Source organism: Sorex araneus, chromosome 1 (assembly GCF_027595985.1).
Source record: "Sorex araneus isolate mSorAra2 chromosome 1, mSorAra2.pri, whole genome shotgun sequence".
Classification (NCBI taxonomy): Eukaryota; Metazoa; Chordata; class Mammalia; order Eulipotyphla; family Soricidae; genus Sorex; species Sorex araneus.
Genome location: NC_073302.1, coordinates 225,826 through 241,093, shown reverse-complemented (window position 1 = coordinate 241,093; position 15,268 = coordinate 225,826). Strand labels below are relative to the sequence as shown.

The window sequence follows — 15,268 nt, the reverse complement described above, 5'->3', positions numbered from 1 at the left end:
GGAGCAGCTGGCTGGGGGGACTTGTTTGGTTTTGCTTCTCCTTCTTTCTCTTCCTTTGGCATCTGGACAGTGTGTGATCTTTTTCTTTCGCTTTAAAATTTTTTTAAAATTGAGTATCTGTGATATAGACCATTACAAAGCTGTTCATGATTGGGTTTCAGTCATACAATGACCCAGCGCCCACCCCTCTATCAGTGCACATTTCCCACCACCAGTGTCCCCTGTTTCCCTCCCACTCAACCCCACCTCCCTCTGTGGCAGGCCCTCCTCCTCTGCTCTCTCTCTTCTCTCTCTCCTTTTGTGAATTACGGTTTGCAATACAGATAACTAAGATCATTGTGTTTGTCCAGGATGTTCAGTATTTTTATTGGGACGGTAAGGCTGGAGTAGCTCTTTTAACTGGGTGGCAGCTTTGGGCTATGGACTTGACTGCTGAGGCTTCCAGAAGTACAGGGAGGTGGGGGGAGGTAACCCATCTTGACCCCGAGAAAGCCGGGAGATTTCAGTCACTAAACCCGTATACCTGAATTTTCAGCAGATTATATCTTGGTTAGGTCTGTCCCAAGGTGGTGGACATGGCAGCCACTGGGGCATGGCAGCGATTTTTGATTGTGGAAGCCAGCGAATGCCAGGGGCTCTGTTTGGCTGGGCACTGGACTGATCCATCCTCCTCCACTTATCCTGGTCTGTTGCTTTGTGCGGGTCTGAGATGAACCAAGTAATGTAGCAGTATCACTGTATCACTGTCACTGTCATCCTGTTGCTCATCAATTTGCTCGAGTGGGCACCAGTAACATCTCCATTGTGAGACTTGTTACTGTTTTTGGCGTATTGAATACACCACGGGTGGCTTGCTAAGCTCTGCCGTGCGGGCAAGATACTCTCGGTAGCTTTCTGGGCTTTCCAAGAGGGGTGGAGGAATCGAACCCTGGTCGGCCACGTGCAAGGCAGACGCCCTACCCCGCTGTTCTATCGCTCCAGCCCAGTTTATTTATACCATTTTAAATATAAAACCCTTTGTTTACTTCTGTACCTCTGAAAGGATACCAATCTGAAAGGAACTGACAGTTCATCACAAACAGTGGTATGAACTTTTTTTTTTTTTTTAAAGCTTTTTGGGTCTCACCCAGCGATGCACAGGAGTCACTCCTGGCTCTGCACTCAGGAATTACTCCTGGCAGTGCTTGGGGTACCATATGGGATGCTGGGAATTGAACTTGGGTCAGCTGCCTGCCTGCGTAGCTACCCTACGCCCTACCTGCTATGCTATCGCTGGAGCCCCATGAACATTATCTTCATAATCAAATAAACACACTGGCATGCATCTCTCCTACATTTTTTTTTTAAAGGTTGCTCCTGGCTCTGCACTTAGGAATTAATCCTGGTGGCTCGGGGGACCATATGGGGTGCTGGGGATGGAACCTTATTCAGCCAAGTGCAAGGCAAATGCGCTATCCGCTGTACAGTCTCTCCTGGTCCCAGCTGGGGCGTCTGTGGGAACTTCATTTGTCCATATCAGTTTGTGAGAGCTCTGCAGAGCTGCGTTGGCTGCTTCTCTCAAGCCCTTCTTCTCCGCTTCCTCTTCAGAGGAGAGTCAGACAGGGAGCAGGACTGGGGGCCAGCATGGCTCCACCGTCCCCCTGTGCTTGCAGGCCCTGCACTGCCTGCCCTCCTTGGGTCTGGGCCTCACTGCTTTGTGGCAGGGATGAGTTCTCTGCCCACTTGTCTGCTTGCGTCCAGATAGCATGGCGCAGCTTCTGTCCATGTGACAGATTGCATTGCTTGTGCTTGGTCACTCCGATGCTCTGGATGACCCAGAGTCCCTTGGGCCGTAAATGGGGGCGGGGGACTCCATCCCAGAGCTGCCTGGGTCGGCCTCGCCCTCCTTTGGCACTGCTCTTGGGCCACGGACTGGGGAGTTTGCGGGCTCCCTCCCAGAGCTGCTCAGGTCAGGCCGCTGCTCTGGCCAGCCAGACTCATGTCGCTTTTCTCACCAGGGTTTCCTGGCAGGTTTTGTCCAGTTCCCTTCAACACCTCGCCCTGACCCCAGCTTTCCAGAGAGGGTGGCAGTCTGGCTGGGTTCCCTGTCATGGGCTCCTGGGGCTCTGGGGTACAGGCATCCCCGCCCTCCACCAGGCCCTTCCTTCGCCTTTCCCTCACATGTCTCATCTGACTGCAGCTGGGTCGGTGCACCAACAGCGTGGTCAAGCACGAGCTAATGCGGCCATCCAGCAAGGCGCCGCTCCTGGTGCTGTGTGAGGACCACCGGGGCCGCATGGTCAAGCACCAGTGCTGTCCTGGTTGCGGCTACTTCTGCACGGCGGTGAGTGTATGGGGCCTGCCCAGCTCTCCCTTTCTGTGCTTACTACACTGTGGTACCTTGCCTATTCTGACTTCTGTCTGGTGCCTGGCCCTTGCCCTGTGACCTTCGCCCCCTGCCCTGTGAACCCCGTACATATATGGGGTTCTCTCTGACCCCCTATTCCCTCCTCTCTCTCTCTGCCCTCCATCCCCTCCTCTGGCTTCCTCTTTGACTGTCATACTCACCATAATCATGGGCACCTAGGGGCTCCTTTGGTACCCTGAACCTGGCTTTCCTGGAGTGTCCCTCACACGTCCCACCTTGTGTCTGCTGAGGTGGGACATAGCCTTGCACCTCTGCAGCCGCCTTCTTCCTGGTGCTCCCTCTTACTGCCCGGACCCCGCCCCTGACACTCGCTTGCTTGCTCACTCGCTCTGCAGCACACCAGCTTCAGTCTCAAAACTGGTCTCCCTCCATTTTCAGGGCAGCTTCATGGAGTGTCAGCCCGAGAGCAGCATCTCTCACCGTTTCCACAGAGACTGCGCCTCTCGTGTCAATGATGCCAGCTACTGTCCCCACTGTGGGGAGGAGACCTCCAAGGCCAAAGAGGTGACAATCGCCAAAGCAGACACCACCTCCACCGTGACTCTGGCCCCTGGGCAGGAGAAGAGGTCCCTGGGGGAAGGCAGGGCCGACACCACCACTGGCAGGTACAGGCTGTTCTCCACTCTGGGTCGCCTCTCTGTGGAGCCCAGTAGCCCTGCCAGCTGTCCACTCATAGGCCATGGGCCCAGGTTCTCTCTGCACGGCGCTTATCCCTGTGTGGTTTCCTACTTCTCCCGTGAGAGCATCATTTGTCCTGTTGACCACGCGGACCTTTCCCTCTGACACAGCTGCACTCATGCAGATAGATTTGTGCTGCGCGTACATGTGTACAGCTGCATATGTGCACGTGCATGCAGACAAGCCCTGTATACTCCATGTCTGTGTATGTGAGATAGTATTGCCAGTTTGCTGTTAAGAATTCTTTTGAGGGGCTGGAGCGATAGCACAGCGGGTAGGGCGTTTGCCTTGCACGCGGCCGACCCGGGTTCTAATCCCAGCATCCCATATGGTCCCCTGAGCACCGCCAGGGGTAATTCCTGAGTGCAGAGCCAGGAGTAACCCCTGTGCATCGCTGGGTGTGACCCAAAAAGCAAAAAAAAAAAAAAAAAAAAAAAGAATTCTTTTGAAAATAAGGAGTAGAGTGGCTGGAGGAACAGTGCAGCAGGTTAGGGCTCTTTCTTGTTCACGGCCAACTGTTCCCAGCCCGTATTGCTCTTCAAGTAAAACCAGGAGTAACCCCTGAGGGTCACTGGGAGTGGCCAAAAACAAGGCAAAACAACAACAACAACAAAAAGGAGTGAGTTGAAACAATTAAAAAATTCTGGGTTTTTGTTTTTTTTTTTTTTGCTTTTTGGGTCACACCTGGCGATGCACAGGGGTTACTCCTGGCTCTGCACTCAGGAATTACTCCTGGCGGTGCTCGGGGGACCATATGGGATGCTGGGAATCAAACCCGGGTCGGCCGCGTGCAAGGCAAACGCCCTACCCGCTGTGCTATTGCTCCAGCCCCGAAACAATTAAAAAATTCTGAATTGAAGAGTCACTCAGGTATCCATGTCAGCTACTGTTTCCTGAGTCTGTCTTGACAGTAGCAAAACCACCCACTGCCATGACCCCAGGAAGTCGCCTGCGATGGAGAGTGGCACTCCACAGCAGCATCCATAGGGCACTTGTGGGTGCCTGTGGCAGAACATGGGCTGCCCCCACCACCCCAGTCCATCTCGGAGGATTCCTCCTGGGGAGTTGCCGTGTTCTTGGCAGATGCCCATGCGTCTCCACCATCAGTCCAGAGCCCACAGCATGGCTGGCATGGCGTTGGTTCTGCTGTGGGGGGTGGGTCCGGGCCTGGATGTGTGTGTTCGTCTCTGTGTGGGGAAAGCTCAGCGTCCCGTTCCCTCCTCCCTCAGCACTCCCGGGCCCCTGCTCGGTGAGGACGACAAGCCGCAGAGCACAGCTGCCCATGGGCCTGAAGGCCCCGACCCCACCGTCGCTGCAGGGTTTGCCAAGCCGGCCCCTGGGAAGGAGACGCTGGAGAGCGCACTCATCGCGCTGGACTCTGAGAAGTAAGAGTGGCCCCTCCTGCCTGGGCCCTCAGTCCTGCTGAGGCTCTGCACCAGGTCTCAGGGCAGCCTGGGATTCGGCTATGGATTTTATGTAGTCCAACAGTGTTCTGTTGGACAGTTGGGTCTGTGACTGGGGAATGTTATTAGTGTAATGCTTCGAAGCTGGGGGCAGACACCGGCTGCTTGAACTGCTGTGGCCTTGTTCTGGTTTTGCACCAAGCTGGCATGGGACCCAAGCCTCACAGCAGGCACTGGCTCCAGTGCAGAGCCACAGCTCTCTCCTAGCTGAGGCTGTTCCAGCCGTTTCTCCTGGACACTTGGCCCATGCCAGCCACCTCAGGCACTTGCCTTGCTGCCTGCTCCCACGTGCGGCCCATCTTTTAACCCTCCAGAAGGGCCTGGTGTCTGACCCAGGGCAGGGACCGCAGTGACCCCTCGAGGAGGCCAGGCTGTGTCGCACTCCCACAGGCAGTGCTTGTGCTGCTGGGCGGACTTTCCACTGCAGAGAGCTCCGTGGGTCCATAAGCAATGGGAACAGGGTGATTTATTCTCAGTGTTCTCTGAGGCGCTGGGAGCTCAGGCTTGGCACTGATCTCAGACTGGCAGGCGGGCGTGCCTCAGGACACCTTGCTGTGGAGCTCTTAAGGGCCCATGTGTGTGCACAGGGGGTTGTGTGTATGTGTGCCCATGTGTATGTCCAGGAGTTTGTGTTCGTGCTTGTGTGTGTGCACACAAGGGGTTGTGTGTCTCCAGAGGTTCATGTGTGTGTGCACCCAGGTTTTCAGGGGTTCTTATGTATGCCCGTGTGTGTGTGTGTGTGTGTGTGTGTGTGTGTGTGTGTGTGTATGTGTTTGTGTACAGGGCTCGTGTGTGTGCACATGTGTTTACAGGGATTCATGTGTGCGTGTGTGTGTGTGTATGGACAGGGGTTTGTGTGTGTGTTTGTGTGTGTGCACAGGGTTGGTTTGTATTCTTTACCTGTGTATGAGAACGTGCTGGGCAGATGTGGATACAGGTGTGCACACATGTGCATCAGTGATTTGTGTGCAGTGTTCGTGTACCTGTGTGGTGGGGTGCAAAATGTCACCCCTCTCCTTTGCCTTCTTCATAGACCCAAGAAACTCCGCTTCCACCCGAAGCAGCTGTACTTCTCCGCCAGGCAGGGGGAGCTGCAGAAGGTGCTGCTCATGCTTGGTGAGTGCTGGCCGTGCTGCTTGCCCAGAGCAGCCGCCCTTGGTCACTTACTGCTGGCCACACGTCGGTGCAAAAGGGCGTCACTGCGTCCCTCGGTGCCAGGCACAGCGTGCATGCACACAGAAGTGCTGCCTTCCAGAAGCAGTCCCCTACGGGGCTGAGTCTGCCCCCCCTTCCAGCTGCGGAGGGGACAGCAGTGCTGCACACACTGCTCCAGGCTTGGCCCTCTGGACTGATGGGGACAGGGAGGGTGAGCCGCCCTTGGCTGGGGTGGAGGCACGAGCACAGATTGGCCCAGGGAGGCCGTGGCTCCATCCCAGGCACCAGAACCACAGACACACGTCAAAGTCCCTGTTACTTGACTGGAAATCAGCAAAGAAACAACACTTTGCTTTTTCTTTCTGGTAGAGGGTGGCTGGGGCTGTTCCTTGGGCCTATTGGGGCACTCTTTGCCCTGGCAGAACTGGGGCCACCAGGACCACGCTGATATCTTCCGGTGACCAGGATCCAAACTAGGGACCTCACCCAGTTAGGCAGATGCTCTGGGCCTTTGGGCTGTGTCCATGACCGTACAGTTTGATCTTTCAAAGAATTTGAATCCCCTTCCTCTCAGACCTAGTGTGGTGTTGGTCTGTTTCCAGCCTGCTGGGCACTGTGCTTACCATGCCGAAGTTCTTGGGCCTTGCCTTGCAGTGGTGCCGCCCTCATAACCTGGCCAGAGTCAGGGCCTAGGTTTGAAGAAAGAACTAGATCACTTAGGAGACCCAGACTGGAGAGGGAAGTAATAGGACTGTGTGTTGGTGTTGGTTTCTGGTTTCTAGAAGGCAGTGGGCCTGTTGAATCTCTTTGTTTTTTGGTCTCACCCGGCAGTGCTCTGGACTGACTCTTGGCCCTGCACTCAGGAATCACTCCTGGTGGGCTCAGGGGACCAACCATTGGCTGTGCTGGGGATTGAACTTACTTGTAATGTCCATCGAATGTGAAGCAGATGCCCATCCCACTGCCCTGTCTCTCCAGCTCTGGGACTGTTGAGTGTCATGCAGAAACTGTTCTTCCTTTCCAGTCTCACTGGTGCACTGCGCCTGGCCCATGCGGCAGACTCGGGACAGTGTGTGTGAGGCCCGGGGGCTGTTGGACATGGTTAGCCTGTGCTGGCCAGCAGCTCCCAACATTGGCTGTGCACCTGCACTCACTGGTGTTTCTCTCCACAGTGGACGGCATTGATCCCAACTTCAAAATGGAGCATCAGAACAAGCGCTCCCCACTGCACGCCGCAGCAGAGGCCGGCCACGTGGACATCTGCCACATGCTCATCCAGGTTGGACACTGCTCTCGCCTGTCAGCAACTGCACAAGCAGCGTCTGCTTCTGAAGTTAAAAGTCAGATCTTGCTAAGAGGCTTAAAAAGGAAACCAGCATTTCGTCCCTCCTGATCCTGGTACCTCCTCCCCGGCGGCCCCACTGCCAGTCTCCTGGCATTTACCGCCACCTTTGAGAAGCTCGTGCTGCTTCTCTGGCTATTTCCTCGTCAGTTATTTCTGTTTGGGTGTGGTTCAGTGAAGCTGGGCTGTTACTGGTGCTTGCTGACCTCCTTAGCCCAGGCATGTGCATACACCGCCTTGTCTTACCTTCCCGTGAGTCGTGTTTGGAGTTTGAACTCGCAGGGCCACAGGAGCACACCCTTGCTGGTGCTGCTGCCTGTGTCAGAGTTGTGTTTCTGCGTCCCTCACCCAGCACAGGCAGACAAGTCTCCATGTCCAGTCTTGGGGATGCCCCCTGTGGGGCACGGAGCCCTCAGACCTGGCCTTTGTCTCCTTTCTCCCAGTGCCAGCCTGCCCTGTCGGGTGACTCTCCATGCCCACGGTCCTGGCGCCTGGCTTCTGTGTTTGCGTGCTGTTCTCGGGCGACACTCCCACATCTTCTGTCTCACTGCCTTACCCTTCTGGGTTTTTTTCCTGCTCAGGAATCCAAGTCCTTTCTGCTCATTTTGCTGCTTTTCTGCAGTCTCTGGTTCTGCCATTGTTTCTCAGGGTATGTTTTATGTTGCTGTGTTTGGCTTAATCTCTGCATACCTGTGGTGGACTGCTCTGCTGCTCAGGTGTTGGTTCGTGCTGTCCGCCAATCTGCATGGCCCTTGGGGTCCCTCTGTTTTAGAGGGGCACCCGATCATCATTGACTGGAACAAGTGCTTCACTATTAGCTTGCAGCTGGGCCAAGTGAGGGCCAACTTCCTAGGCTTTTAAACTAAAACCTACACTCCATTTGACCTCTGTGACGCATCCCGGTTAGCTTGCTTCCTCGTCTTGGGAATGTACTTGACAGTCAGGCTTAGAAGTATGTTTTGCCTGTGCCTCTGAACAGCAGGCCCATGCACATCCCTCTGTACCTGGCAGCCCACAGCCTGCTCGCTGGGTTGATTCTCTTTGGTTTGTTGTGGGGCCGAACCTGCCTGTGCTCTGGGCTCCCTCAAGTCATGACTTAGGTCCAAATCTGGGAGTGTGTCTGTCTTTTTGGTTTAGGGGTCATGCCAGTGGGGCTCAGCTGAGTGCTCAGAGGCTGCCCCTGGCAGTGTTTGGGGAATCCTGTGGTACGAGGGTTCAGTCTCTGCCTCCAGCGTACAGAGCACAGTCCTGACATCTTGCATTTCTTGGGTCTGTGTGCTGTTGGGGTTACATCCTGGCATCAGGTCTGGGTATTTTATTAGGGAGCTTTAGTTAGGCTGACTCTGATTCTGGTGTTGAAGTTTAGTTCTAAGGCTTCACATGTAGCTTAGCCTTTTTTTTTTTTTTTTTTTTGCTTTTTGGGTCACACCTGGCGATGCACAGGGGTTACTCCTGGCTCTGCACTCAGGAATCACTCCTGGCGGTGCTCAGGGGACCACATGGGATGCTGGGATTCGAACCCAGGTTGGCTGCATGCAAGGCAAACGCCCTCCCTGCTGTGCTATCGCTCCAGCCCCCATAGCTTAGCCTTTTTAAAACGAGCGCTTCCAGGGGCTGGAGCGATAGCACAGCAGGGAGGGCGTTTGCCTTGCACGCCGCTGACCCGGGTTTGATTCCCAGCATCCCATACGGTCCTCTGAGCACCGCAGGGGTAATTCCTGAGTGCAGAGCCAGGAGTAACCCCTGTGCATTGCCGGGTGTGACCCCCCAAAAAAAAACAAAAGCAAAAACAAACAAGCGCTTCCTTTTCACTTTCCTCTGTGACTGACTATGGGGTGATTTCTGTTTAAACTGTCTCATTTCTCTTGACTCACTTCCGCCACACTGGTCAGTGTGACTCAGACTATCCCCCTCAGCCTATGCCCAGGGGTGGCACAGGAGCCCCACAAGCTGACTGGGAGCAGGATGATCCAAGATTATTTTCTGGCCCCGTGAGCAGGAGTTGCGGGGGGTCCCATAGAGCCCTGTGTGCAGGTATGTGAGACACACACAGCCCCGTGTGCAGACATGTAAGACACACACAGTCTCATGTGCAGGTATGTGAGACCCAGAGTCCCGTGTGCAGGTATGTGAGACCCAGAGTCCCGTGTGCAGGTATGTAGGGCCTTCAGAGCCAGACCCAGGTGTGGGTCTCAGCATTTGTGGTGAGGGAAGATGACTGGGGGTGGTCATCACAAGCTCATTGGCAAGGGCTTTGGAGCAGCTGGGGTGTTGGGCACCACTGGTGCTGAGGGGTGCCCAGGCACTTTGCGTTTTGTGCGGTGGCTGCTGAGAGCATTGTGCAGTGGTGCCGGGTAGGGAGAGAGACGATGGAAGGGACCTGCAGAGTTCCTGAGCGTCTGGCTCACAGCCTTGTGCCCCGGGGCGGCCTGTGGTGTGGTGGGTGCTCGGGCTTCCGAGACATGTTTTTCTGCAGGGAAGCCTAGGGTTGTGGTCTCCCATTGCACTTGGTGCTCACCCTGCCCTGATGTCCATGGCCAGTCTCCTCTCTGGGTCAAGCTTGTCATTCACTTGGGTATGTGGACCATGCCTGGCCTAGGGGTGCCAAGGGGTCTGGCTGAAGAGGTGCAAGCAAGCGCCACCCCTCCGTACTTGGCTGGTTATCGTGGGGAGGGAGTGGTGTCTTCTGGTCTGTGTCTTAGACTCTGCATCTGGTGTGTTTGTGGTGTGTTTTCCATGCAGAAAGCCCCTAAGAGGTCAGTCACTGCTGAGTGAAGAACCCTCAGGAGGCTCCTGCTTTCTTTGGTGGGCCCAGACAGCCCCTTTCCTCGGCCGGCCCAGCATTGCAGGCGAGCCCTCAGGGCCTTGAGGAATCAGACCAGAGGTCAAGGTCAGGTTCTCTGTGAGCTGCAGGCCAAGCTCTTGCTGGGACAGTCACCTCTGGATATATCTGGCTTTAGCGTCCCCTTGGCCTCTGCCCACATGAGGCTCACCTCTGTGCTTTTGTGCTCCATGCTGCTTTGTTATGTGGTCTGTATTCTCTTACGCTGTTGCCTGTAAGACTCGCGTTTGGCAAAGTCCCAGCTTAGGCTTGGCCTTCTCCGTGACTCTGGTTCTGGCCTCTGTCTGGGCCTGGAGCTGAGATACTGGACCCTCTCTGGGTGAGACTCTCAGCCTGCTGTTTCATTGAACCCACGACCCATGTGTCCAGCCCACTTGCTGGGGTCTGTGACTGTGCGTCTCCTCTTTTCCTGAGGGAGAGATGGACATGGTCCATTTCTCTCTGCCCTGACTCCAGGGATACTGTGCCAGGGTGGCAGGGGACCCTTGCCCAGCCCTGGCCTTCAGCTAAGGGGGCTGCAGTGCAGTTCTTTGGGGAGAGTGTTTTGCTGCAGCCCACCCTTCCCTGTTTCCATCCTGTGGGCTCTCTAGTCCAGCTCTTGTTTCATTGTTCCCTGGTCAGCTGCAGTGCTGGGCTGCCCTCCTGCCACACGTGTCTTGGAGATCCCTGCGATGAAGCAAAACGGGGAGCTTGCCGGGGTTTTGCTGCTGTGCCCAGAGTTTGGCACTCTTGGAGACTGTCTCTCCAGCTCCAGCTCTGCCCCTCCCTCCTGGGGCACTGCCTGACCTCTCCTGGGGCTCTGGCTCAGGAGTATTGTCCTTCTGCCATTCTGTGACCTCCTTGCTGATGCTCTGGTCCCCTCCCGCTGCTGCCGTCCTCTCTCCCAGTGCTGGTGCCAGACAGGTGCCCCAAGTCCTGGAGAGGCCCTTGACCTCCCCCCACGTCTGAGGCTCACACAGGTCGTGTAGCCGTGCTTAGGGTTGCCCCTTGTGTCGTGGCCCAGGGGTGCTGCACTTGTCTCCCTGTCTGAGTCCCTCCATCTGGCCTTTCTGCCGTGTCAGGGAGCTGGCCCTACTCTCCTCCCTCTTGCCCACATCTGCCTGCATGCCTGCATCATCATTTCTGGCGTCTGTGGTTGTCGAGTCCTGGTGAGGAGCACTGTGCTTGTGTGAAAGGAGCCGGCCTGTTGCTGGCACTGCTTTACAGGAGCTGGCGGGGGTGCTTAGGTCTCCCCAGCACCTTCTCCTGCCTGCGTCCACGCTCTCCACAAAGGCCTGTTCCCTGAGGTTCACTGTGTGAGTCTGGCCTTTAAGCTGTTCTTGGTCAGCCCATCTGCCACATCTTTTCTTTTTTTTTTTTTTTTTTCAATATAACAAATACTTTATTCAGAGAGCATACATGTAAAATAGAAATTTTTACATTTTACTAGATATAGGGAAAAATATGGAAGGAATCCTGTTCCCTATTTATTTTATTTTTTTATTTTTTAATTAATTAATTTACTTATTTATTTATTTATTTTTTTAAATTTATTTATTTTTAATTAGAGAATCACCGTGAGGGTACAGTTACAGATTTATACACTTTTGTGCTTATACTTCCCTCATACAAAGTTCAGGAACCCATCCCTTCACTAGTGCCCATTCTCCACCACCCGTAAACCCAGTGTCCCTCCCATCTCCCCCCCACCCCACCCTGCCACTGTGGCAAGGCATTCCCTTCTGTTTTCTCTCTCTAATTAGCTGTTGTGGTTTGCAATAAAGGTGTTGAGTGGCCGCTGTGCTCAGTCTCTAGCCCTCATTCAGCCCGCAACTCCCTTCCCCCACATGGCCTTCGACTACAATGTAGTTGGTGATCGCTTCTCTGAGTTGCCCTTTCCCCGGAACGTGAGGCCAGCCTCGAAGCCATGGGGTCAACCTCCTGGTACTTATTTCTACAGTTCTTGGGTGTTAGTCTCCCACTCTGTTATTCTATATACCATAGATGAGTGCAATCTTTCTATGTCTGTCTCTCTCTTTCTGACTCATTTCACTCAGCATGAAACTTTTCATGCCCATCCACTTAACTACAAAATTCTTGACCTCCTTTTTTCTAACAGCTGCATAGTATTCCATTGTATAGATGTACCAAAGTTTCCTCAACCAGTCATCCGTTCTGGGGCATTCGGGTTTTTTCCAGATTCTGGCTATTGTAAACAGTGCTGCGATGAACATACATGTGCAGATGTTGTTTCGATTGTACTTTTTTGCCTCTCTGGGATATATTCCCAGCAGTGGTATTGCTGGGTCAAATGGGAATTCAATATCTAATTTTTTGAGAATCGTCCAAATTGTTTTCCAGAAGGGCTGAACCAGTCGGCATTCCCACCAGCAGTGAAGAAGGGTCCCTTTCTCCCCACATCCTCTCCAACAGTGGTTGCTTTTGTTCTTTTGGATGTGTGCTAGTCTCTGTGGTGTGAGGTGGTATCTCATGGTTGTTTTGATCTGCATCTCTCTGATGATTAGTGATGTAGAGCACTTTTTCATGTGCCTTTTGGCCATTCGTATTTCTTCCTTGGTAAAGTTTCTGTTCATTTCTTTGCCCCATTTTTTGATGGGGTTGGATGTTTTCTTCTTGTAGAGTTCAACCAGTGCTTTATATACCCTTGATATCAACCCCTTATCTGATGGGTATTGTGTAAATATCCTTTCCCATTCTGTGGATAGTCTTTGTATTCTGGTCACTGTATCTTTTGCAGTGCAGAAGCATTTTAGTTTAATGTAGTCCCATTTGTTGATCTCTGTTTTTACTAGATTGCTTAGTTCCGTGTCACCTTTGAAGATACCTTTATCTTCAATATCCTGGAGGGTTTTGCCGACCTTGTCTTAAATGTACCTTTTGGTTTGTTCTGCCACATCTTTTCTTGCTTCAATCTCAGGCAAGGGTCAGGGCATGGACGTTGGTGAAGGGGATGGTCCCGGCAGGCCAGCCTGCCTCTGACCCCTACTCCCCTGCCCTGCTTGTGTCTAGGGTGTCATGTTTGCAGTTGTCCCCTGTCGGCCTCATCATGAGCAGACTGACTTGCTCTTGAGTTTGATTTGTTGGACCCTCCTTGTGCTTCTGCCTCTATTTCCCATGCTCTGCATCTTCAGCTTTGGGAAGAAGCCCAGAGTCCTGTTTCCCCTGATTTGTTTCCAGGTTGTTCGTGGAGTAACTTTTGTTTTCCGATTGCAGGAGCCAGAATAGCACTGCTTTCAACTTTTTTTCGTAGTAAAAACTTATAAAAGTAAATATTAGCTCTTTGTGCATTAGTTGTGTTGCTTTTTTATCTTTGCTGGTAAGATTAAAGATTTCAGTTTCTAAGCTGCTGATTGGGCACAAGCCCATCCTAAAAGTTAGACTTTTTTAGATTCACCTCATTGAGATGTATATATCTGCTATTTGTTATTGCTCAAGTAAACACTTGATCAGAGAGAGAAATGCCTGAGCTGGTGGTGGTGTGTTGACTGGTGAGCGCTGGTGGTGTGTTGACTGATGATCTGGAAGAAGAATACGGCTCTGGGCCACACAGGTTCCACCTTCTGGTTTGAATGTTGTCATTTTTCTTTCTCATTTCTGAAGGTGTTGTTTCTAAGGTGCTGTTGTCAACACTCCTGTCAAGTTAGAAATGAAAAAAATTTTGTTTGTTCTTCGGTCTGCACCCATTGGTGTTCAGGACTGACTTCTGGCTCTGTGCTCAAGGGTCACTCCTGGCAGGCTCAGGGGGACCATATGGGGTGCCCTGGGGTTGAACCCAGGTTGGCCCTATCCAAGGCATGTGCTGCGCGCTGCGCGCACCCCCCCCCCCCCCCACACACACACACTACCACATCCGGCCTGAAAATACTCTTCTTGAGCTAATGGTCTGGTAGCAGTAAACAGTCCTGTTTTTGAATGACATTTTGGAAGAATCAGGTGGAGTTGGCCAGTTGTGAGTTCTTGTGATTATGTCTGAATCACATGGATTGTGTGGTGAAGTAGCCACCAACCCCTGATAGGTCCCTTATCTTACCAGGCAGGCGCAAATATTGACACCTGCTCTGAAGACCAGAGGACCCCGTTGATGGAGGCTGCAGAGAACAACCACTTGGAGGCAGTGAAGTACCTCATCAAGGCCGGGGCCCTCGTGGACCCTAAGGTATGCTTCTGCGCCAGAGCAGATCCCTATTATGTGTAGAAGTGTCTTGTAAAGATCAGCAGGGACTGCTCCTGACTGGAACAACCTCAGGGTGGAGAGCCTGTCCAAGCTCTGCCTGGTTATCTTGGTGGTGGTTTTCCTTCTGCTGGGGTTTCACTCACTTGTGGAAAATCCTGTGGGTCCTGACCACACAGGCAGCTGGCGAGGCATCTGCCCCAGAGGGCTTCCAGATCCTCCCTTTGGTGCCCTTCCTTTCCCTTTGGAGCAGATAGGCAGAAAGAAGGCGTCCAGATCAGAAAGGAAGACGCCAGATGATCTCTGTTCACAGCTGATGCGAACGTTAGGTAGAAGACCCCAAAGAGTCCACCAGCAAGTGTTAAAGCCAGTTAGTGACTTCAGGAAAGTTGTAACACATAGAATCAACACAGAAACATGTCTTCCACAGCCGTGCCCCTGCGAAAAGCTCTCTAAAGGAAACTGCCCCAGACTAGCATCTGAAGGAGTAAAGCTCCTGGGAACACATTTAACCAAGGAGGGAAAAGCTCGATACAGTGAAAACTGGAAAGCCTTGGTGACTGAAATGAAAAATGACTTAAATGAATGGAAGCGCATCTCATGTTCATGAATGGGGAAACTTCATGTTGTTGAGACATCAGTATCCTACAGAGAAATCTACAGATTCAGTGCAGTCCCCATGTCATTTTTACAGATAGAGAACTGAATCATAAAATCCACATGGCTTCTCAGAGGACTTGGAACAGCTGAAACGGTCTTGAGAAACAAGAACAGAGCCAGAGGGCTCCAGTGTCCTGGTTTCCAAACCAGACACAGAACTACAGTTTCCCACGCAGCGTGACACTGGGTGACAGACTGGAGAGTGGAACACCCAGAAATGAGGAACCCGGCAGTCATTGGCAAGAGCACCAAGATGGGTCTTGGAGGGATGGTAGTGGTTTCAGCTCGGGGGCTGGGGAATGGGGAATTCTCATACAAGAGAGTGACCTGGGACCTTCTAACTTTACATTCTGCTCAGAAGTTCACTCAGAGTGGATCACAGTATCAGTATTGAGAAACTGAAACAGAGATCTTTGTGAGGTTGGAATTGGAAATGATATCTGGATATTACACCAAAAGCACAGGCAGCTAAAAAATAAATTTTTATCAAAATTAAAACATACACCACCAGAGGACTGATGATAAAGAGCATATAAAGATAGCCCACACT

General features: G+C 52.8%; 1 protein-coding gene across 7 annotated transcripts in view; it reads left to right on the top strand.

The window, feature by feature from the left end:
• The window catches only part of EHMT1 (euchromatic histone lysine methyltransferase 1), a 106,709-nt gene that overhangs the window by 79,873 nt on the left and 11,568 nt on the right, over positions 1 to 15,268 (top strand). For all 7 annotated transcript variants that reach the window (XM_055124203.1, XM_055124202.1, XM_055124205.1 and 4 more), the window contains 6 exons: positions 2,180 to 2,323; positions 2,786 to 3,012; positions 4,315 to 4,470; positions 5,582 to 5,664; positions 6,876 to 6,982; positions 13,921 to 14,043. In XM_055124203.1, coding sequence (XP_054980178.1) covers positions 2,180 to 2,323; positions 2,786 to 3,012; positions 4,315 to 4,470; positions 5,582 to 5,664; positions 6,876 to 6,982; positions 13,921 to 14,043 — 840 coding nt within the window. The remainder of the gene's footprint in view (positions 1 to 2,179; positions 2,324 to 2,785; positions 3,013 to 4,314; positions 4,471 to 5,581; positions 5,665 to 6,875; positions 6,983 to 13,920; positions 14,044 to 15,268) is intronic.